We start from the raw sequence: 21,591 nt of genomic DNA on the forward strand, positions 1-21,591 counted from the left end.
CACACACACACACACACACACACACACACACACCCCAACCACACACCCTCCCTCCTCCACACCCGGCGCCCTCGCCGCAGTGCTGGGTGGAAGGGTGCATCTCCTCATCCTAGGGCCCCTTTGCATCCTCAGAGCAAACCCGACACTCTCCCTCCCAACTCGCCCCACTTTTGCCAGGCCAGGTGAGCTCTTCCCCGTTTGTGACTGTCTCCCTCCACCCTCCTTCCCCGCTCAGGCTACTGCTCTGAGCCGGCCAGTCCTAGTTCTCTGGGCCAGAAGGAAGGGGAGGCGTGAACCGAACGTGTACTACGCATCGGGAGCTTTACATACACCACCAGTCCTTTGGCCTCAGAGCAGTCCCGTCACCTCCGTGTTATACCTAGTTCATAGCCCAGCCTACGGAGGACCAGGGAGCTGGAAGAGAAGGGATTCAAACCTAGATCCCTGCTTTGAAAAATCCTGCTCTTAGAGGCGCTTGAACTCTTTTCCCTTCCATTTATTCCTTCTCGTCCAGACTGTTCTGGACAAGTGTCAGAACCCCTCCCCACTGCTCACCTCTTTCCCGAGGGGTTTGCTTGAGGGAGCTGGTGGGCCCTGGGAAGATATTGCCACCCTTTCTCCCAGCCCAGAGCATCCCGGCTTACAAGCTTGCAGGGCCTGTGGGGGTGAACCACACGGATGATCTCCCCAGTGGGTATCAGCTCCACTTGCAGCGCCATTCCGCCGATGGAGGGCCAGTGTGCTTGCTGAGCAATGGGGCCGCTGAGCAGAAGCCTGCCCACTGGCCCGGGCTGCGCCCAGAGCCAGGAATCTGGTCTCACACTGGGATGGCCACTTGGTTCAGCTTCAACTCCAGCCCCAGGGGATGTGTCTGGTCCAGCTCCTCAGGACACAGCTGGAGCAGCCCAGGTCTGATTGGGAGGCCTCTTGGCCCAGCGGGTTGGGGCAGGAAGAGGAGGGGCTGAAGGACTGAGGAAATGCCTGTTGTCCCAGGTAACCAGAGAGGCTGATGCAGCCGCTCATGGGGGACCCCGGCCTCCAGGTCAAAGGGTAGGAGGTCTTTCTCCCCAACAGCTCCATGGCCAGGCCTCTCCTGCTACCCACTCACTGTTGTCAGCTGGAGAGCTGTGTTCCCCAAACCAGAACACACATCCTGCCCTAAGCCGACACAATCCGTCAATAGGCACTGTCCCTCCAGCATGTCTCCCCAGCTTGCCTCCTTCCCCCCCAAAGCAGCAGGTGAGTCCCTTGAATTTGAGAGGCCAGAGCTGCTGAGGGGTGGCCACGTTGAGCAGAGTTTAGCTGGAGACGCAGGAAGGCACTGGAGTAGGCCCGTCCCACCATCCTCCGGAGGCTTTAATGCTTAGGAGAGCTGGACTCCCTGGCTCGTGGGCAGCCTGAGCCCTGTTGGCGTCTTACTTTTCCACACTACCCTCAGGTGCCCCTCACCCCAAATGTTCCTGTTTTCTATCTTTATTGTTGCTAAATCACTGCTGACACTTTCCTGGCCTGGGACTGAGCCCTCAGGTCCAGCCATTCCTTATAGGAAGTAAGAAGGGAAGAGGATGGGGGAAAATGACCTTTCCAGAGGGAGACACTGGCATGGGAGGGGTGAAGTCCAGCGGGCTGGTGCTGGCCCTGACCACCCCCTGGACAAGCACCTTCCCCTGGGGCACCCTTTCCTTCCCTCCCCACAGTGTCCCCCGCCCAGGAAAGGCCAGCAAAGCTTCCTTCCTTCCCCTGAGAAGCACATCTATCTAGGGCAGGCTCATCCCCGGTGGCCACACAATGGCCCTTATCAGCTGTGGAGCCAGGCACGGAGACCCAGTGCACACCGAGTCTCACACATTTCCTGTTTCCACCCAGCGGGTCAGGGCTGGGCCCAGAGCGGCCATATCCTGACTGGGGCCAAGAGGAGGCAGAACACTCCCCCTTCCCTTCCCGGCCTCTCAATCAATGCTGGACTCGCTCCTCCCAGGCCAGGAGGGGCCCCCCAACAGGAGGCAGGGATAAGGGTGTGTGAAGACCTTAGGGGGAAGGGGAGAGGCGGGCACCTGGACAAGCATGCTGCACAAGCAGAAGGTGTGTGTGTGGGGGGGTGTCCCCTGAGATCCAGGCCAGGCTACGTGAATCAGAATGAGACAGGTATGCTGTGCTTTGGTTGTTTCCCAACTGTTCTCTCACAATGATCTTGTGAATGCATACGCTACTTGTATTTTACAGACAACCAGGATTCTTACGTGGCTAGAGGTGTAACTTGCATCTGAACCCAGGTCTTGACTTCATTCCTGTGTTTCTGGCCCCGCATGACACCACAGCTGCCCGTGTAACTTCAGACGGGTCATGGCACCCCTCTGAGCTTTGGTTTCCCTTCTGCCAAATGACAGGTGCGGTGTGGCAGCGCCCATGAGGCTTGTGCAGGTGAGAAGGCGAGAGGTGCGCAAGTGCGAGTGGTCGGGGGTCCTCAGGTGTGAGTGTGTTGGGGCAGGGACAGAGATTACCATGGAGACCTTGGGGCAGGAGGCTCAGGGGAAAAAAGATGGTGACATTTTTAGATAGCTCGACGTGGGACCATGGCCCGAAACTAAGGTGAAGGAATGTGGGTGAGGAGGGATGAACCAGTGAGTGCAGATCGCCTTTTCTGAGAGTCGTCAGTTCCCAGAAACCCATTCTACTTCACAGCAAGGTAAACGAAGTGCCAAGAGCATAGGTGGCTCACCCCGACGGTGCCAGGGCCCCAGGGGGCCACCGTCCTGGGACCTCATCCCATTCCCATCCAGGCAACATCTGCCACTCTCAGACATAGAGCGTTTAGTCTAGCTCTACAAGGCCCTCGTCCTAGAGTCTAGCAAGGGCATGGAGTCGTACCCCCACCCCCACCCCATCATGCAGCCACACACAAGTATAAAAGCCATGTTTCTAATTATCCCCCAACACAACAGACACAGAACACAGCCACAGGCCAGGGGGACAGTTCTTGATGGTACACATGGCTCCCACGGTTGAGTATGGATCACAGAGTGATTGGAGTGTCCCTCAGTCTCAGGTCATAGGATGGGCGTGACAATCACAGAGCAGATTCCCTGAGGTGTCTTCTCCTAGGAGAAGGGCCGTTGAATCACCAGTAGCTGGAGGCAAGTGGCGGAAGTGGGACTGAGTGCCCGCACAGCACCTAGAGAATGCTCTCTGAAGACCCTCAAGGCCAGATTTCAAAAATGTCTGGATTCTGGCTCTCTTCTTTGCCTGCCTCTACTTCTAGGGGCAAGGGCAGTCTACAGAGAAGGCAGGTTTCTGGCCAGTGAGGAGCGTAGGAGGCAAGGGTAGGAGCAGATGAGCTCGACTGGACAAGCAACACCCTGGAAGAGTCTGTGGCCACAGTTCCTCTCTACCTGCCAACACTTCACAAGAGGGCAGGTTAGGGCATGGAGCCTGACCCACCAGCACAAGCGAACCTGGGTCCAATCCTTTGCTCAGGCCCTGGAACTTTCTGGGTCAGACTGCATGGGGGCAGGGGTGCTGGGACAACACGCATCATCCTGTCCACAACACCTACGTAAGAGCCCAGGTGGAAGGGCCCTTCCATCCTGCCCAATCTAATTGCTTTTGCTAAAAGCAGGGATCCCAAACCCTCTGCCCATCCCCCAGGGGGACAGGCAATGAGATGCCAAGACTCTTGGAAACCAGAGCTGCTTGTGCCAACCAGTCTATGGTGCCTGTGCAAATGTGAGCATCTCCCCCTCCCAGGCAGCCTGAGGCCCAGGATGGCGTGACAAGAATGCAGGCCTGTGCCAGATGGGGCGTGTGCCTGGCAGGCCTGCCTGGGCGGGACTGGGAGTGTGTATGGGGAAAATCAAGAAACGAGATATAGGCTGGAGGGTCCTTCCCACATCCAGTGGACTGTCCCAGGTCTTCACTGTTGACAGACTAGCTGGTTTCACTCAGATCTCAGCAACAAAAACCTGTATTTAAGTGGCCAATTCTAGAGATCTGGACTGGAGAGAGCAAAGGAGTGTGGCTAGAGCTCCCCCTGGGAGGTGGAGGATACCTGCTGCCTCCTCTGGGAGCTGGGCTGGCCCCCAGCGCTCCTGGCAGTGGTGGGCAGAGCTGGCTGCCAGCTCTGGCCTCCGCCCTGGATCCACTCTCATCCGGGCTCAGATATGTGGTTGGGCTTCACCCAGTGGGTCCTGCGCCAAGAAGGAGCCAGGCTGGATCTGCAGGGATAAAAGAGGCGGTGAGTAGAAAGGAGGGAGAGCAGATTTTCCTCTGTGTCCTTCTATCGCTCCCCTTCTCCAGTGCATGCGGCACCATGGTACAAGTGGGTTCCCAGGCCGGTGGCACTGGAGAACGGAGGAGGGGCTCAAGTCTCCTTCCCCCACCAGCATACCTTGAAGGGTTTGCTTATCCCCACCACAGAATGTAGATTGTTGCTATAGTAACAGAGGAGAAACTGGTCCTCAGTCTCAGGGATATCACTGGTATTGAAGTATACCTGGTGGGGAGGATGGAGAGGAATGGGGTCAGCTCCCCGGCCTGGGCCCCACCCAGCTCTCAGCAACAAGTTATCCCACCCTCTGTTTGCTTCCGAAAGACAGGCAAGCCCACACGCTGGAGACATGGAATACCTATCCCAGGGAAGTGGGCCTGTACCTGGCTCAGCCCATCGCTGAAGGAGACCTGGTTGTCCCTAACCCAGACATAGGACACGTAGTCATTTATGTGGCGAAGCCCGACCTGTGGGAGAGGGGATTGGGCAGTCAGTGGTCTGGGAGGACACAGCACCTATGACAAGTCCTAAGGAGAGGATGTCTCGGGCCGGCCATGGGACTGTATGCCCCCTCCCCATCACTGCCAGCGTCTAGGGGGGCAAGGACCCTTGTGGGGGACGAGCACGAGCTCTTCAGTCTCTGCACCCAGCTCCCGTGAGTCCCCAGAATGGATAAGCCAGAGGGGTGGTGCTGACGGACACCACGTCTTGCCGTCCACATCACCTTGTAGAGTCCAATCCAGTCCCAGGGGCTGCTGAGAAAGTCTGGGGTCAAGGAGTAGCTGATCAACATGTCGTTCTCCACGGTCCACAGCCCCTCGGGTATCAGGGTGATCACTGGGGCAGACACCAATGGCTTCAGCTACATAGGGGTGGGAAAGGGGTTGAAATCCCATAGCATCACTCCTTTCTCTGAGGCTAATGTTCTTGCTGTGAACCTTTCCAACACATCAGGGTCAGTGAAGGGGAAGAGGGGCACACAAGGGGGTGGGCACAGAACTCCACTAGGCTGCCCCGAGAAGTATCAGACCTTGGCAGGCCCACTGGAAGGAGAAAGGGCCAAAGGCTTGTCGGGGGTGGCTGGCCCTGCCAGGGAGGATGGCGCTGGGGGCCCGGTGGGCAACCAAGCAGAGAGCCAAGTGCTGAGGGGAGAGGGTGGGGGAGAATAGGGGAGTTGCTAACAGGTTTAAGAAAGCAGCCAGGTCGCTGCTCCCAGGCCTCGCGGGTTCCTTGCCCGAAGTAGGAGGGCAGCTCTGTGGAGGTCGGCTATAGCAAGTGGAAGGGCACAACAGTATAAAGACAGACAGACCAGCCGTGAAAACGTGAAGGCCGAGGGCGGCCAGCAGGTCTCAAAGGAGGTCAACATTGCCTCGGTCATCTACCGTAAGATGCAAGGATGGAGGGAGCTCCCGTTGCAACCCGATCCAGGTAGATTTAGGACAAAGAGAAGGAAGTCCTACTTCACATGGTAGGTAATAAGCATAATGGAGCCCATTAGCCCCGAGGGACAGTACCAAGAGGACATGGAAACCTATTCACGAAGGTTCTGAACACGTTTTTGACAGAGCCCTCAACAGCTTCTAAGAGCTGGGATACCTGACCTGGGAGGAGTGGCAATGGTGTCCTCCTACAGGCCTCGCCTGGGAGATGTGCTGACAAGAGAATCCAGGGCTTGGGGGTTTGGGAGGCGGCCCAGCAGGTGCTCTGTCAAGCGCAGGCAGCCTGGAAATTCACCTCCAAGTCAAAGGTGCTGGTGACAGGCTTATGGTCACTGATGCAGTACTTCATGTGGCTGACATAGCTCCTCAGAGACAGGCAGAAGTGGGGGGCCAGCAGCCTCTGGGCGTGGGGGTCGGCCCGGGGCTGCCGCTTCGACCTCCACAGGATGCGGTCGGTCCATGCAGGCTTGCGTTTTTTCTCACTGGGGGTGGTGGGGAAGAAGAATGTGGAGAGAAGGGTTGGCACGAGAGCAAGAAGGTACCCCCAACAAGCCTGCTGGAGCCCCGAACACCAGGGCCTCTCAGTGGCCACGAGACCCCCGGGCCACAGTGGGAGTGTGGCATGGCAGCAGGCAGGAGGGGGCCTGAGAGAATCAGAAGCATACTGGCCTTTGTCAGACTCAGCCAAGGACCTTCAGTCTAGTCTACATTTTCATGAATCAAACTGTGATTCAGAAACACCCCACTTCAAGGCTTTTCTGACTTCTAGACCAAAGCAGCTGAGGTTTGGATTTTGGAGTTAGAGGTAAACCGGAATTTGGCTTCCTTCTCACTAACGGTGCAACCTCAGGAAAGGAAAGGGAAGCACTTGGGGAGGCTCCCTAGGTGCCTGCCATCAGTACTGCCTGTCCCCCCCCCCCCCCACAGGTGGAGAAACGGAGACTCAGCAGGGAAGGCACTTTCCTGAAGTCACACAGCTACTGAGTGGTGGAGTCAGGATTCAAGGCCAGGCAGCATGACCACAGAGCACAAGCTCTTAATGACCAGGCCACCCCTTCCACGGCCTCAGCTTCCTCGTCCGTAAAATGAAGGTAATAATAGTTACCTCACAGGGTTGTTGATGTGATTAAATGAGATAAAGCACACAGAATATTTATAGCACAGCGCCTGGTACAAAATAAGCTCTCTGTAATCACTGGCTATTATGACTCTTTGTTCTCAAGAGTCAACTGAGACACCTCTGGCCTGTTGCTTGCTTACTAGCTTCGCTGAGGAGCCCGAGGGGCCGTATGGCCCCTGGAGACAGGAGTACTTTCCTCCCCTCGGTAACTGTGGTTGCCCACGACAGGCAAGTCTGACTCCTAACACAGCCACGCTCAGGGGTGTTTCACGAGTCTCCACTGCCTCCAGAATAAAGCTCAGGCCCCCAAGCCTGACTTTTAATGAGACTGACACCCTCGTCCTACACCATCTGCCACCACTGTCCCAGACCCACCCACCACAGTGCCTCTCCAGCCTTTGTACCTTTATTCTTGCAGTTTGTGCTGCCTGGAACACCCTTCTTCACAGCGAGAGGCCCAGTTCCAATGCTGTCTTTGTCAGAAAGCTGTCTTTGAGCTCTACTTTCTGCTTCCAAAGCATTTTGCACCAGTGCTATAATGTTATCCAGTGCTGGCGTTTTTGGTTTCCCAGTCGGCGTATTGGTTCGTGTGTGAGCTCGGAAGGCAAGGACCGGCTCTTGGGGTCTCCTGCGTAGCCTCAGCGTTAGCACAGAGCCTGGCACATAGTGGGCACAACTGCTTGTGGAACCAAACTCACTAAAACCCCAAACTCAATCTCTCTCCTCAAAAATGCCCATCTGGTCCTAATGTATACAGTTTCAGATGCTGATAACCAGTTTGCAATGCTGTTTTTTGTCTTGTTTTATTAACTATTTTATTTTTTAGAAGATTTGATTTATTTATTTGACAGAGAGAGAGAGAGCACAAGCAGGGGGGAGCGGCAGGCAGAGGGAGAGGGAGAAGCAGGCTCCCCGCTAAGCAAGGAGTCCGACATGGGGCTCGATCCCAGGACCCAAGGATCATGACCTGAGCTGAAGGCAGATGCTTAACCAACTAAGCCACCCAGGTGCCCCCATTTACTGTTTTAAATACACATTTCTGACATACTGTTGTCAATTCAACAGCAATAGTCTTCTAGCAACAGAGAGGCAGAATGTCTCGCTGGTAAAGTCTGACTCCACAATCAGACACCAGGATTTGGGGGGGAGGTTCTGCCCTGTTAATTAAGAGCTATGTGGTTCTGGTTGGTGAACTCGTGACTTGGAGAGAGTGGTGGGCTCAGGGGGCATGGAAGCTCCTCCCCCTCTCCCCACACCTTGCCCTAGGCCTCTCTTCCATCTGCCTGTTCCTGAATTGTATCATTTTATAATTGACTGGTAATCTACTTAAAAGAGAGAGAGAAAGCTGTGCGCCCATGGGCAGGTAGCTTCACTACTCCCAGCCTAGCTGCTTCAGCTCTAAAATGGGGTGATAACAGTACTAACTTCAAAGAACCACTGTGAGGGTTAAACAAATTCAGGCCTATTAAGGGAGTGGTCAAAAAAGTAAGTGCTAACTGGCTCAGCCACACCTGTTTGGGGCTCTTGGGGTTGTCTTAACCTTCCACTCTCCTGAGGAGTGTTCAGAACACATCGGATAATGCTATTTCCACCCCAGAGATGACAGAGAGAATCTCCGAACCCACCTTGGACATTCAGTACCTAGCAATGCTTAAACCTGGGAATGAACCACACAAATGTACCACTCTCCCTTTCAAAGCATTCCCCCTCCCCAACTTCCCTATTATGGTGACTTGCTGTCACTTCAGGATCCTCCCCAAGTCCTGACCACATCCTGTCTTCCTTTCCTTCTTTTCCAGGGCCTGCCCAGGCTTATCGCTGGGCACCTGTATGCTTCAGTCTTTCAACAAAGATTTACTGAGCCCTTATGATATGCTGGGCAACTGGGGATCTGAAAAACGGGACTGATAAGATCCTCGAGGAGCTTGTCTAACAAAAAAAGGACAAGAAACAAGTTAAAGGTGTACAAATTGGGGTGTCAGGCTGGCTCAGGTGGTACAGCATGTGACTCTCAATCTCAGGGTCGTGAGTTCAAGCCTCATGTTGGGCATGGAGCCTACTTATAAATAAACAAATAAATGTGTGTGTACAAATTAAGTATTACATATATTCTCCCAGTTCTCCATTTCTTTCTTAAAAAAATTTATTTTTTTTAGAGAGAGCGTGCGCACGTGCGCGCACACACACACACACACACGCACACACGCATGCACGCAGAGGGGAGGGGCAGAGGGAGAAAGAAACTCAAGCAGACTCTGTGCTGAGCATGGAGCCTGACTTGGGGCTTGATCCTACAACCCTGAGATCATGACCTGAGCCAAAACCAAGAGTTGGATGCTTAACCGACTACGCCTCCCCCCCAGGGACTCTCCCCCACCAAGTTCTCCATTTCTAATAATAACAATTGCAAAACATGGGATCTTCTGTCCACTCGACACTGTGATAGGTGTCTCATGGACTGTCCTGATCCCCTCCGCACTGGAAGAATGTTACAGGTCACATTCTCCTCCCACAAGGCACTGAAGTCACCCTGTGCAGGCAGAAGTCAGATGCTTGCCCGGGTCCATGAAGTCCATGCTCCTTCCTGTGCACTCCAAAGTGGCCAATTCCCAGCAGCCAGAACCGTCTCACCGCATGCCTTACCAGAACTGGACCTCACGTAGATTTTTTGGCTGAATGGTTGTGACCAAGTACAAGAATTGTTTCTGGAGATTAGTATGTCCTTACTTTAGACAAATTAAAACCAACTAGCTCTGCAAATTTCTCTTTAAGAGCCTAGAAAATTGAGCTGATTTACTGACCCCAAAGTAGTGATGTGTTCCATTTCTGGGTCTGAAATGGGACTTTTCCCTTCAGCTCCCTAGAGATGGCTTCTAAGTGTCTTACTGAACTCTGGACATGAGTCTTGACTAGATTGATCATAATATCCTCTGCTCATTGCCTAGTGGAGAGATTGACCAGGCTCACGTCAACTGTAACAAAACCCTATAGCAATCCCTGACTTTAACAGGATTTCCCGCTCTCGGCTCGTTCACCCTCCCCTGTAATGGGAGCTGACCTTGTTTCTCATTACATCTTGGCTCAGGGATGTTGCTGTGGCTGGGCAAAGCAGCGTGTGTACCATGCCCTGCACACAACTCACTCACAGACACTTTGTACAGCCGGTCAGGCTCTTCTCAAGGTGCCTCTCATCCGTGCTGCTGACTGACTGGAATGCCTGCCCTTCTCTCTGCCAAACTCTGCTGTTTCCTTGACTGCAGCTCTGACTGATTCCTCCCGGCTTCAGCCGCCTGCCTCTTTACCACTCGCTCAACCTCCTTCAGCACTTCCAGAGTTCTAGAACCTTCTATTGGCCAACTCCTGGACATGATGTGCTTATTTGGATCTCTTGCTATGGGTGGATCCCTCTAATAGACTGGCTGCTCCTTAAATACCTTATCTTTTCCTTCTGTCTTCTCAGGCTCCAATTCAAACATATGCCAGGCACTATGCTACATACCAGAGATGGTCATAAATCAGATGCAGTCTCTTCAGACATTCGTAGTACAGCAGGAAAAGCACACTGTATCTTGACAGCGACATTGAAAGCAGGGTGTGTGCAAGGCTTTCAGGCAGCATTATGGGCAGGAGAGAACTCTCAGTGAGATGGGGAAGGGTCAGGGAAGGCTTTCTAAAAGTGATGATGTCTGAACTGGGTTTTCAAGGAGGACGAACAGTCTGGTTATACAGGCACATGGTAAGTGCTCAGTAACGTCAATCACAATGTGGACTATCTATCATGCGGACATAAGCATCTGCTTCCTCCATAGCAAGCCTCTGCTATCCCAATCCTGCGCTCTTTTTTGCTGCTGCTGCAAGACTGGCTGTGAATTTGGAGGTGCTGTGGGCTAGATAGAAGCACTGTGGGCCACAGAGTCCAGAGTCAGGTCTCAGCTCCAGCTCCGCCATTACTAGCTGAGCCTCCTGGGGAAGTCCTTTAACATCTCGGAGCCTCTGTACCCAATCTCAGTACCGGCTGATCACAGCCTAGCCAACGCTCAGCTGTCTGCAATGACTTCTAATCTCCTGGTGGTTTCCCTACTGTACCTGGCGGTGGGGGCAAAGGGACCCCTGGCCACATGGCCTGCCAGCAGCTCCCTTCCTGCTAGCAAGTGAGGATTTAAAGTCCATTAGTAGAAGGTCCCAGCCGCCAAGGCCCAGGCCCACCCCACCGAGGCCTCACAATTTCCATGATAGCTCTCACTTCCAATGGATGGCTGGGGAGACTGGCAGTCTCCCTGCAGCTGTGGCCCCAGGCCAGCTGGCCAGCTGGAACCTGCCCTCTTACCTCCTTTCTGGCCTGCTCTGTTGCCCAGGCTAGACTCTGTTTCTACGGTTCGTGGCCTCTTCTTGTGTGCACTGCCCAGGCCGTGACCCCAGCATGTCTTGCTCCACACTCCTGAAATGCCTCAGCCCCTCTCCCTTCCTTGGAGGGGACGCTGTGGCTCTGCCATACCGCTGCCAGCACAGGGCCGTCCGTTCTACCTCTCACCCCCACCTGGCTGGGGAGACACCTGTTCACTCCCTACATTCCAGAGGCACTGCCCTGGAGGCACCTCCTGATAAGAGGAATAAATGAAGGAGCTGCTCCGGGTGAAACAAAACCCCTGTAACATGGAAGGGGTTCTTCTTTTTCTTCAAAGAGATGCGAATCCTTGCCAAATTGGGCCGGGAACTTCATGCTGGAGCTGCTTTTGACCTTCTCCCTAAGCTTAAAGTTTGGGTGGTTACCTGGCCCCTTCTAGGCTTCTTAGAAAGGTTTTTAGTAAAACTACCACCTGAAGACATGAATCTAACAACAGCAGTTGTCATAGTACTTACCAGGTGCCAGGCACTGGGCTACGCACGCGCAAGGTCTCATTCAATCCTCAACACCATGAGGTGGTTACTACTATCACCCCCATTTTACAGATGAACAAAACTGAGGTTTAAATGCCTTATCCAAGGACATACAGCTGATGAGGGGCAGAGCTGTATTTCTAACTACTAGATGCACTGTCTCTATATTGTTCCCTGTAAACTCCTCCACTGACAACTACTATTTTATCTTCCTAAGTAGCACCCGATCCACTCACAGTGGGGGCAGGGGTACCTGATACCAGTAACTGGCTGAGCCAAGATTTCTGTCCCCCTGTCTGAGAAGGACCGGAAAGCCTGGGAGAGTGGAAGCAAAGGTTCCCAGAATGCTGAAATGCAGTCCCTCCCAAGTGAGGAATCAGCTGCTTCCCCCCACCCTCGCCCTACCTGCCCTGCCCCCGCCCCCACCCCCCATCCTTTCCAGCACCTTCTTGCTTTCTGAGGACAATCTGGGACAGCTCCCACAGTCAGCGCCTCATGAGGCGGGTGGGAGGTGCCACTCCTGAGGTGATGGCTGGCTCTATTCCTGCTTCCCTAACACTTCTATTCTGAGGCAGCTCCCTCTGCCACTAAGGCCCACACAACCTGACTTCCCAGGCCTCCTGGCCCCTCATTTCCTCCTCACAGGCTAATTCCAAATCAGTGGCAGGCTGACCTCTCCTGGTGGGGCCCCCTCACCTGGTGTCATAGTTGTTGGAGTTCTTATCAAACTTGTAGGTGGGTGGGAAGAGCAGGGGGCCCTCCTGGAATTCCCGGAGCAGTGGATCGTGTCTCTTGGCAATGCTGAGCTAGAGAGAGAGGCACAGACCCATCTCCTAGTAGTCCTGACCCAACGGCCCAGCACACACTCCACTGGAGGGATCAGCACATGCCATCGTGGTAGGCCAAGAGTCAAGCCACACCACTTCACTTCCTCACTGCCCCAGTGACAGGCTCAGCAGCCCATCCCCACTCCACCCCCATCCCAGGAAAGCTGAATCCTTTTGCAAACGTTATCCCATAGTCCCAGGGGAGGGAGCTGCCTGCCATTTCCAGTCCTTGGACTATAGGGACCGGGCTTTGAATTCCATCTCTCTGGGAGTCACTAGCAAACATGTATCAGAGGGGAGGCTGGGGTAGCCAGGGGCCCCCTCAAAGGGCTGGTATCTCATTATCCAGGAGGCAAGCAAGCCTGGGGATGGAAAAGACGACAAGGATCCAAGAGAGCTGGTACCCAGTGCAGGATCATGGCTAGCCGAAGCCCTTCTTGTTCCCTATCTTAACGCACACTCCAGGGAAGACCAGGCCCCCGGGTGCAAAGCCCTGTTAAACGCCCCCCCCCCCCGGCCTGGGAACAAGGACTTCAGAGGCCTGGAAACGGAGAACAGGCGGCTAAGGAAGTGTCCCCCACATTTGATGTTGGACTTCCACAATGGGCTCAGATCACCCCTCTGGACCCTTCCCTCACTTGATACCTGATCCTTCTCCCACAAGTCACTGTAGCGCTGATTTCTTATGGATTCCCGGACAAAATGCAGCCCAAAGTCATCAATCCGAAAGTTCATGTCTCCAAACCAGAGAATGAGGCTGCAGAGAGAAAAGAAGGCAGCTGAGGGCTGTGATGAGGTAAGAGCAGGCCTCAGGCCTGCTCCCTCCTCCAGCGCAGAGCTCGAGGGGCAGGTGAGATGCTGGAAGCTGGGAGAGGAGCCAGTGATGGTGATGACATGGCATGAGCCCTAATGAACTGTTCTCATGGCCACTTCCCTGCCGTTTAAGCCAAAGAGACCAGCCCCCAGGGGCAAGTAACAAATACAGAGCAGGCTCTCGCCTTCCCTCCCCCTCCCTCAACGGGTCACCAGGCAAGGCTGAGAACCAGTTCTCTGTGGGTGACCTCAGGAACCCTGGGGTTCTCAATCTGGGATCTTCAGGAGTGTCCAGAATTCCTAGGCAGGACACGGGGGCCAGGGAAAGGGAAGGGGTCGTAGACCCCAGGAAGGTAAAGCTGGACAGGAGAGCAGATGGGGCATCAGGGAAGAGGCTGGGAAAGGGCCGGACTGGAACACAGGCTGACTGAGGAGAATGCTAGCCTGGCTGGCGTGGGGGCAAGGACGGGGCGGCAGTTCACACGTGCATGCTCACTCGTGGTCCAGGATGTTGGGGATATCCTGTCCCTCAAAATTTTGCATCTCTAGGATCCGGTCAAAGTGCTCTAGCCGCTGGTCATTGTTAGCCATGTGGGGGGGCAGGTGGCAGTTGATGATGCTGACATAGTAGCCATAAAGCTTCAGGCAGATGTTGACGCCCCCTTTGTTTCCCTGGTAGGACAAGTGGGCAGAAGGGTGGGAAGTTACTCTGGGTGAGACACACCTCCCCTTTGCCATCCCAAGCCTAAGGGGAGATGGCCTCACCTGCCACAAGATCTCCCAGGGCCAGACGCTCAGCTCCCCGGAGTGACCTCTTCTCCTAAGAGCCCAGCTCACCCAGCCTGAAGTCTCAAGGGTGCTAAGCTCCCAGAGGCAGGAGAGCAGGTATGCGGGGCACTGGCTTGGAAGATTCATGTCACCCCCCCTTTTCCATTTGCTTGCCCTTAAAGCACCCAGCCTTCCCCAGCCCAGTGGCAGAAGGCCTCCCAGCTCATGTCACAGACAACAACTCAGTCCTTACCCAGTACCCGAAGAGGCCAGTGGGGGTGGACTTAGTAGAGAGGATCTGGACAAAGGGCAAATGCTGATGCTTGGCAAAGAACAGTAAGAGGAGCCCCTGCATGCGGACACTGGAGACCTACAGCAAAGGGGGACAATGGTCATTCATTTCCCTGCACAGGCTGAGCAAGTCCCTGCCTAGCCCTGAGGTCGATGGTATCTCAGCTCCAGACTCAGAGTTTTACTCCTCTGAGCTGCCAAACGATGCATTCTGAGAGCTAAGCCAAGTCCAGTTCCTGTTCCTGGGCTCAGGTAGAAGGCAGAGAAGACAAGGCTGCCAGGGCACCCTGCCATCAGGAAGACACCGACTCTCCAGTCCCAGCACCAAGCAGCCTAAGGAATCCTCTCACCTGCACTATGGGTCCTTAGGGCACTCTGGGCTACCAGCCCCGTGGGCCAGGGCCTCAGAGAGGGATGGCACAATGTAGGAAAGTGGCTAAGGGCATTGGCTTTGAAGTTAGCCAGACCTGGGTTCAAATCTCACTTGGGGGGGGCACCTGGGTGCCTCAGTTGGTTAAGCAGCTACCTTTGGCTCAGGTCATGATTCCAGGGTCCTGGGATCAAGCCCCACATCAGGCTCCCTGCTCAGTGGGGAGCCTACTTTTCCCTCTCCCTCTGCTGCTCCCCCTGCTTGTGCTCTCCGTCAAATAAATAAATAAAATCTTAAAAAAAAAAAAAATCCCACTTGGGCTCTTAGTATTTGCTATTGGGCCAAGTCTTGGTCTATTTACTCACTGAAAAACCAGGACTCTATCTCGTCTATCTCACAGATGCTGGAAGGATTAACTGGCAGCTATTCTTTACTGGTTTAAGGATTTTAGAAACATTTTTTTAGTAATTTCTACAACAAATGTGGGGTTCAAACTCATGACCCTAAGATCAAGAGTCTAATGCTCTTCTGACTGAGCCAGCCAGGCACCCCTGGTTTAACGACTTTTTAAAAAAGATCCTTCCTTCCTTCCTTCCTTCCTTCCTTCCTTCCTTCCTTCCTTCCTTCCTTCCTTCCTCTTTCCATTTTCTTTCTTTCTTTCTTTCTTTCTTTCTTTCTTTCTTTCTTTCTTTCTTTCTACTTTATTTTTTAAAAAAGATTTTATTTATTTATTTGACAGAGAGACAGCAAGAGAGGGAACACAAGCAGGGGGAGTGGGAGAGGGAGAAGCAGGCTTTCCGCTGAGCAGGGAGCCTGATGCAGGGCTGGATCCCAGGACCTGATCATGACCTGATCATGACCTGAGCCGAAGGCAGACGCTTAACGACTGAGCCACCCAGGCACCCCATTTTTTAAAGATTTCATTCATTTATTTGACAGAGATAGAGAATACAAGGAGGCAGAGTGGCAGGCAGAGGGAGAGGGGGAGGGAGAAGCAGGCTCTCCACTGAGCAGGGAGTCTGATGTGGGGCTCGATCCCAGGACCCTGGGACCATGACCTGAGCCAAAGACAGGCGCCCCAAGATTTTATCTATTTATTTGAGAAAGAGAGCACGATTGGGGGGTTAGGGGATCAGAAGGAGAGGGAGAAGCAGACTCTCTGCTGAGCAAGGAGCCTGATGTGGGGCTCCATCCCAGGACCCTGGGATCATGACTCAAGCCAAAGGCAGACGCTTAACTGACTGAGCCACCCAGGCACCCTAAAGATTTTTTAAAAAGTAAATGCAGGGAGGGGCACCTGGCTGGCTCAGTCGGTAGAAGCATGTGATTCTTGATTTCAGGGTTGTGAGTTCAATCCCCATGCTGGGTGTGGAGCCTACTTAAAAAAAGAAAAAAACACAGTAAATTCAGGGAAAGAACATGAGAGAGTCTTCAGGGTGCTAGAAATATTCTGTACCTTGACTTTTGACTTGACTGGTGGTAACACTGATGTAGATATACATAAAAATCCATCAAAAATACATCTAATTTCGCATACATTATAATGCTCAGTGGAAAAAAATTAAGAAAATGCTCTCCAAAATACTTATACGCTGTGGGTAGCTGGATTTCCATGAAGGTGATGCAGAGGCAATGAGAGCAAGCACGGTGGACATGTGTTCATAGGCTGGGGAGAATAGCCACTGTCTACAGAAATCCTTCATACTGCATTTAATCTTCACACCAACCTTGTAAGGAACCGCTGTCCCTGTTCTGCAGATGGAAGGCTGAGGCTCAAGGAGACTAAGGAACCAGGAAGATGACTCAGGTAACAATGTTAGAGGTCAGGGATCCCTCAAATCCCTGCTCTCTGTGAGGTGTGGTGGGAAAGGGCCGTAGCCAGTGACCCTCTCTCTCAGCCTCAGGCTGTCTACACCTACCACCCGAGTAGCTGTTTCCGGACCTTGAGGTTACAGAGGCCAAGGAGGAAATCCCCGGGTGGGGAGCGTGTACTGGGGCCTTCCAGGAATTATGAAACTTGATCCCACAGGCCAAGAGCTCTGGCAGAGTGGAAGAGTCAAAGCAGGGGGAACCCCAAACCCAAGACTGAGTGAGGGAGGCGTGAGAACCTAGTGTTGGGTAGAGGTTGCTACAAACGTGTCCCCAACCCCACCCTCCAGCCCTAGTCTTGGTCTCCCCCATTCACAAGCATTTAAGCCAATGGAACTGACTCCTAAGGAACTGATAAAGATCCAGGAAGAGCTTTCAAGCTTAAGCCTAACCCACAGAGCAGGCCTGGACCACTGGGACCCGGCACAAAGGCACCAGTCCGCTTTGTGTAGGAGCAAGGGAGGGGGGTCGGAGGCAGGAAAGCCTCGGACTGGGAGAAAGGGTGGGGCTGTGGGGAAAGGCGGGAGACTTGTAGGGGAAGTTCTGTTGGAGGAAGTGAAGTGGGAGGAGCTAAGGAAGGGGCTAAAGGGAGGGAGCTAGGGGCCCTGGAGCCAACAGGCTCAGGCTTCTCAACCTATAACTGGCAAACTCCTGCCAAAGGAAGAGGATGCAAGCAGGGCTCACCCCTTCACCTCAGTTCTTGGCTAGGGGAAGGAGGGTCACCCATCTGCTTTGGGTGCCAGGCCCTCAGGCAGGCCTCCTAAACGCGGGAGGCCACATGGGTAGAATGAGTTGTGTCCCTGCCACAAGCTGAGCTAATTTCCTTGGCTCGATTCCATTCTTCCAATCCCTTGCCAGTTAGCCTGGGGTGCAAGGAAGCCTCCGGTCTTGGGAAGAGAGTGGGTGGTGAGAGAAGTGGTTCTGCCTTCTCAGAAGATCTAGGTCCACATCTGTAGGAAGAAGCCTGAGCTTCATCTGGAGGGAACCAAGGGCTTGGGGACTGGCCTTTTCCGGCCTTTGAAGCAGGACAAAGCTCGTATCCCCTCCTCCTGCTCTGTCCTCAAGAGGACTCACAGCTCTTGCCTCAGCACCCTTAAGCAAAACTACGGTAAGAGAATTAATTCTGAAGAAATGAGTCACCCAGGAAGGGACTAGAGGAATTCTGGTATCTCCAAGAAGCACTGCACAGGGTGCTTCGAATGGGAGTATGCCTCATGCCTCAGCTGTGCAGGACATAAAGGTGAAGACCCAGCAATCTAGAGCCTTCCTGTGGATTCTCCTATGGTCTGCTTTCCCCAAAGAATACTGGCCCTTCAGACGGAGAACTATTTTCCTCCCCATTTTTCTCCCCTCTGCTAACTTCTGGGCCCTTGGGAATTTGAGGTACATGTCTCCTGTGATCAGAGGACACCCTCTGATACCAGCAGGCTAGCCATGAGACACCTGTCAGCCTCAGAGCTCACCAGTATAGCAATAAAGTATGACAGTTAACTACATGGGTTATGGGGCCGCCTGGGTGGCTCAGTAAAGCATCTGCTTTCGGCTCAGGTCATGGTCCTGGGGTCCTGGGATGGAGCCCTACATCGGTGCCCTGCTCAGTGGGGAGTCTGCTTCTCCCTCCATCTGCCCTTCCCCCTCCCGCTCATGCTTTTGCTCATGCTCTGTCTCTCTCAAATGAATAAATGGAAAATCTCAAAAATAAATAAATAAATAAATAAATTCCATGCTAAATACAATAAAGAAAAAAAAAAAGAACATGGGTTATGAAGTTTGAAAGATCTAGATTCAAATCCCAGACAGCCTGTGTGACCTTTGAGTCTTGGTTTTATCTGTAAAATACCCACATTTCAAGAGAGTTAAGAGTTCTCACTAATGTATATAAAGAGCTTATTTATAATGCTTACTACCAAGTAAGCACTCGGGAAATGTTAGCAGTTATTACTACACTCAGGGACTTCAAGCTGGGCATGTGAGTAGGGACTGAAGGCTGATGGTGGGTAGGCACTGAAGTGTTAATAAGCCGTGCTGTGCTTCCCCCAAGATTCTCCCAACTTGAAAAATGTCAAGGCGTTAAACTAACCTCCTGGGTCCCAGCTCTGCTCCAGCTACACTGGAAAGACACAAGGCAGGTGGGAGCCCCAGGAAGCCAGGCGCAAATGAGATTTAGGACTTTAAACAAATGGAAACAGTATGAAAGCCTGAGTGGGAGACCAAAGGACTGGGGGTTAGTGATGAGAGGTGAGACACATTTCCCAACTGCCCATGAACTTGTAAGTTACCTTGACGAAGCTCAGAGGGGAAAGCACGTCCATGAAGAAACTGCTCCATGGGTCTTCGAAGGCAGTATCAGAAAGGAGGCTCATGATCCCACAGTTCATCTCCTGCAAACTGCCCATCCCAGGTCAGAGGCTCTCCCCCGGCCCGAGGGCAGTGCCTCTGCCACAGACATTTAGTACAGCCCTCGGCACTTTCAAACCTTTGGTACTCATGACCCTGATCTCTCCCTTCCGTGGCCACTGACTGCCAACCCCTTGCCATTACTGACTCAGGACAAGAAACACTGACTGGTCCTGATGCAGGCTGAAAGCTCCTAGCCTTCAGACTCCACAGTGAGGGAGGACAGGTTGCAGTGGCACCCCATGGGGACAACTTTGGACTGGTTGGGCTTATCTATCTCAGAAATGGGAATGGGTGAAAGGGCACTGCAGACACCTACCCAATGACATACATGTCCAGATTCAGGTTGTCTTTGTTCAGCTGAAGAAGATCACTGAGGTCTAGAGGAGGTGCTGCAGAGGCCACGTTCCACGTCACAACATGTATGCTGTGGAAGGGATGCGAAGAGAAGTCGTGGAGGGAGGAGGATAAGACCTTATGCAGGTAACGAACAGGGGTCTGGGACTGCTAAGTGCTGCACCACAATCCACTGCAATTGTAATGGGAAATGTCAGTTTCTGTACCTGGTAGTGGGAATAGAGGCACTGAACTACAAGCCCTTCATCCTCGCTTTGTTCCTGAAGCAAGAAATTTCCATCCTGTTTTGGCTCCTCCGTGCAGACCCACAGCTGCCCAGGGCTGGCAGCACTGGTGCTGCTGACATTAAGAAAGACGGTCGAAGTAGGCGCAAAGGTTTCAGGGTCAGGCGAGGGAAGGAATGGGGATGGGGTGGGTAGTCAGGAATTTAATAATTCCACCAGCCATTCACATCTCAGGGCTCCTAAGACCACCGGAAAGATTTTGAAGGTTCAGTCTTTACCTTGTAAGAGGACTCAGCACTACAAGACAGGAGAATTTCAAAAATAACAAAGATAACACCACCACATTCCCTTCCTTCCTTCTTCCTAGCAGGTCCCTGGAGCATAACCAATTCTGCCAAGCATTTCAGGGAGCCTGAAGGAGAAGATAACAGGGTTCTCAACACCCTCTCAAGAGTCTACCCTCTTTTGGGAAAAGTCATCAGTTGGATAACATCCTCAGCCTTGGCTTCATACAAGCCCCGGGGAAGCAACAGAGCTAGAGCAGCGGCTCTCAATAACAATGGATCCCACCAGAGGCTCAGGGGAAGAAGACACTTTAATTAAATAGTTACAGCAACACTCCAAGCCAGCCCCAGACTCCGATGAATACAGAGCAGTCAGGGGCTACAAAACCTGCAGAGACCAAGGTCCAGCCACGAGGCCTTAGGTGAGTCCTAGGTACACCATGAGGAGGAGGGCCTGCAGCAGAGGAAAACCTAGAATGGGCGAGGATACAGGGGATTGAGAGACGTGGGAGAAAAGGGCAGGATGTTCAAAAACATCTCTTCTCCACCAGATCCTGTTCTTAGAGGTCCATGTTCTAAAGCGAACAACTTGAAATTCTTGGCCGGCTTAAAACAACTTCCTGCCCCTCCCTACGAACATCAACAAAACAATACACAAACCACCTTCCCCGGCATTAGGCCGGCGATTCTGCACTTCGTTTGTTTACGATCTCCCCCTGCTGTCCAACAGAGGATTAAGGAAAGCAGTCCTTTTAGTCCAAGGCTCTTTGTTTTCCCAGGGACCTGCTCTAAGTGGACGGAGAGCAGAAGTCGGGATTTCTTGCTCTCACTCTCAGATCCGACGATTAGCAGCAAATCCTTGCATCGTGACCTGCACTAAGTTGGTGATTAGCTTTGTTCTTCGTTAAAGAGCAAGCATGGGAACAGGCTATATCACTGCACTAAAGGATCTTACCTAAACCCGATTTCGGATTTTGGGAGGTCACAACGGGATCAGGCTGACCCCGTGATGTATGTGCGGATCAAAAGAACAAGATTTCTATTCTAGAGCTGAGAGAAGAATGCCTTGTTATGTCTTTAACTTCAAACAGCCCAATACTGCTGCCTCTGCCAGAAGCCAACCAAGACACCTGCATGGGGCGCCCAAACACGAACGAGCTCGGCGGCCTGAGTTTGGAGGGAGCGCGGGGCTTGGGCCTAAAACAGCCCCCTCGACATTGGCTCGGGAGAACTGGGAAGGGTCTCTGAACTAGAATCAGCCTTGCAGGCCTGGTCCCTTCTGTACCCCAGATTCTCAGCCCCGAAAGGGTTGGAGATGGTGATCCCACCCCGAACAGGCCGGGTCGCCCGCAGCCGCCTTCCTCACCTTAGCGTCTTGACTCTCGGTTCAGTCGGCTTCCGTGGGTTCACGGCCGCCATGGTCCCCACGCCGCGGTCCAGCCGGCTCGCGCCTCCCCGCCCCAGCCGCTCCTGGCCCGATCCACCTCCCTCCGGCAGCAGGTCCCGGCTAGCTTACTCTCGCCCGATTGTTTTCCTTCCGGATTCTGACTCTCCACCTCGGCTTCCGTAAGAGGCGGGGCTTGAGGGCACGGAGGGCCCTGGGTGGTGCGGCCGGGGGGGAAGAGGCGGGACCCTCCAACGAGCGCGAAACGGTGAAAGGCTGGGAGGAAAGAGGCTTAGGGGAGCCGGG

The 21,591-nt window shown here is 53.4% G+C and overlaps 2 protein-coding genes and 1 long non-coding RNA gene across 8 annotated transcripts in view; 1 reads left to right on the forward strand and 2 right to left on the reverse strand.

The window, feature by feature from the left end:
- The window catches only part of MYO1C (myosin IC), a 24,167-nt gene extending 23,399 nt beyond the window's left edge, over positions 1-768 (reverse strand). The window contains exon 1 of the mRNA XM_040641123.1: positions 645-768. Coding sequence (XP_040497057.1) covers positions 645-719 — 75 coding nt within the window. The 5' untranslated portion in view covers positions 720-768. The remainder of the gene's footprint in view (positions 1-644) is intronic.
- The window catches only part of LOC103667172, a 13,440-nt gene extending 4,400 nt beyond the window's left edge, over positions 1-9,040 (forward strand). The window contains exons 1-4 of one of the 2 annotated variants that reach the window (XR_569687.2): positions 911-2,145; positions 2,224-2,421; positions 6,631-6,794; positions 8,623-9,040. This is a non-coding gene — a long non-coding RNA (uncharacterized LOC103667172). Of the gene's footprint in view, positions 1-910; positions 2,146-2,223; positions 2,422-6,630; positions 6,795-8,622 lie in introns of those variants that run through there. The other variant, XR_569688.2, reaches the window with a different exon arrangement.
- INPP5K (inositol polyphosphate-5-phosphatase K) lies at positions 2,906-21,469 on the reverse strand. Of its 5 annotated transcripts, none has more exons than XM_008695290.2 (12): positions 21,268-21,469; positions 19,356-19,463; positions 18,919-19,027; positions 14,363-14,479; positions 13,838-14,013; positions 13,174-13,285; positions 12,398-12,507; positions 5,999-6,185; positions 4,989-5,126; positions 4,648-4,731; positions 4,385-4,489; positions 2,906-4,211 (listed from the first exon to the last, which is right to left on the reverse strand). In XM_008695290.2, the coding sequence occupies exons 1-12, from the start codon at positions 21,318-21,320 to the stop codon at positions 4,152-4,154; spliced, it is 1,359 nt and encodes a 452-aa protein (XP_008693512.1). In that variant the 5' UTR covers positions 21,321-21,469; the 3' UTR covers positions 2,906-4,151. The 5 variants fall into 5 exon arrangements, with proteins under 5 accessions (XP_008693512.1, XP_040497062.1, XP_040497061.1 ...); XM_040641128.1 differs by having other exon boundaries at positions 19,356-19,565; positions 21,268-21,407; XM_040641127.1 differs by having other exon boundaries at positions 19,356-20,372; positions 21,268-21,401.
- Positions 21,470-21,591: the final 122 nt, after the last annotated feature.

Source organism: Ursus maritimus, unplaced genomic scaffold (assembly GCF_017311325.1).
Source record: "Ursus maritimus isolate PB19 unplaced genomic scaffold, ASM1731132v1 scaffold_24, whole genome shotgun sequence".
NCBI classification, from domain to species: Eukaryota; Metazoa; Chordata; class Mammalia; order Carnivora; family Ursidae; genus Ursus; species Ursus maritimus.

Bases quoted from the DNA above. Each gene is read 5' to 3' on its own strand.
- INPP5K (XM_008695290.2), bottom strand. From the start codon at position 21,320: ATGGCGGCCGTGAACCCACGGAAGCCGACTGAACCGAGAGTCAAGACG. The intron at 19,464-21,267 runs GTGAGGAAGGCG...TCCCTTCCACAG, and splicing joins CCGAGAGTCAAGACGCTAAG to CATACATGTTGTGACGTGGA. The intron at 14,014-14,362 runs GTAAGGACTGAG...TTGTCCTACCAG, and splicing joins CTGGCCTCTTCGGGTACTGG to GGAAACAAAGGGGGCGTCAA.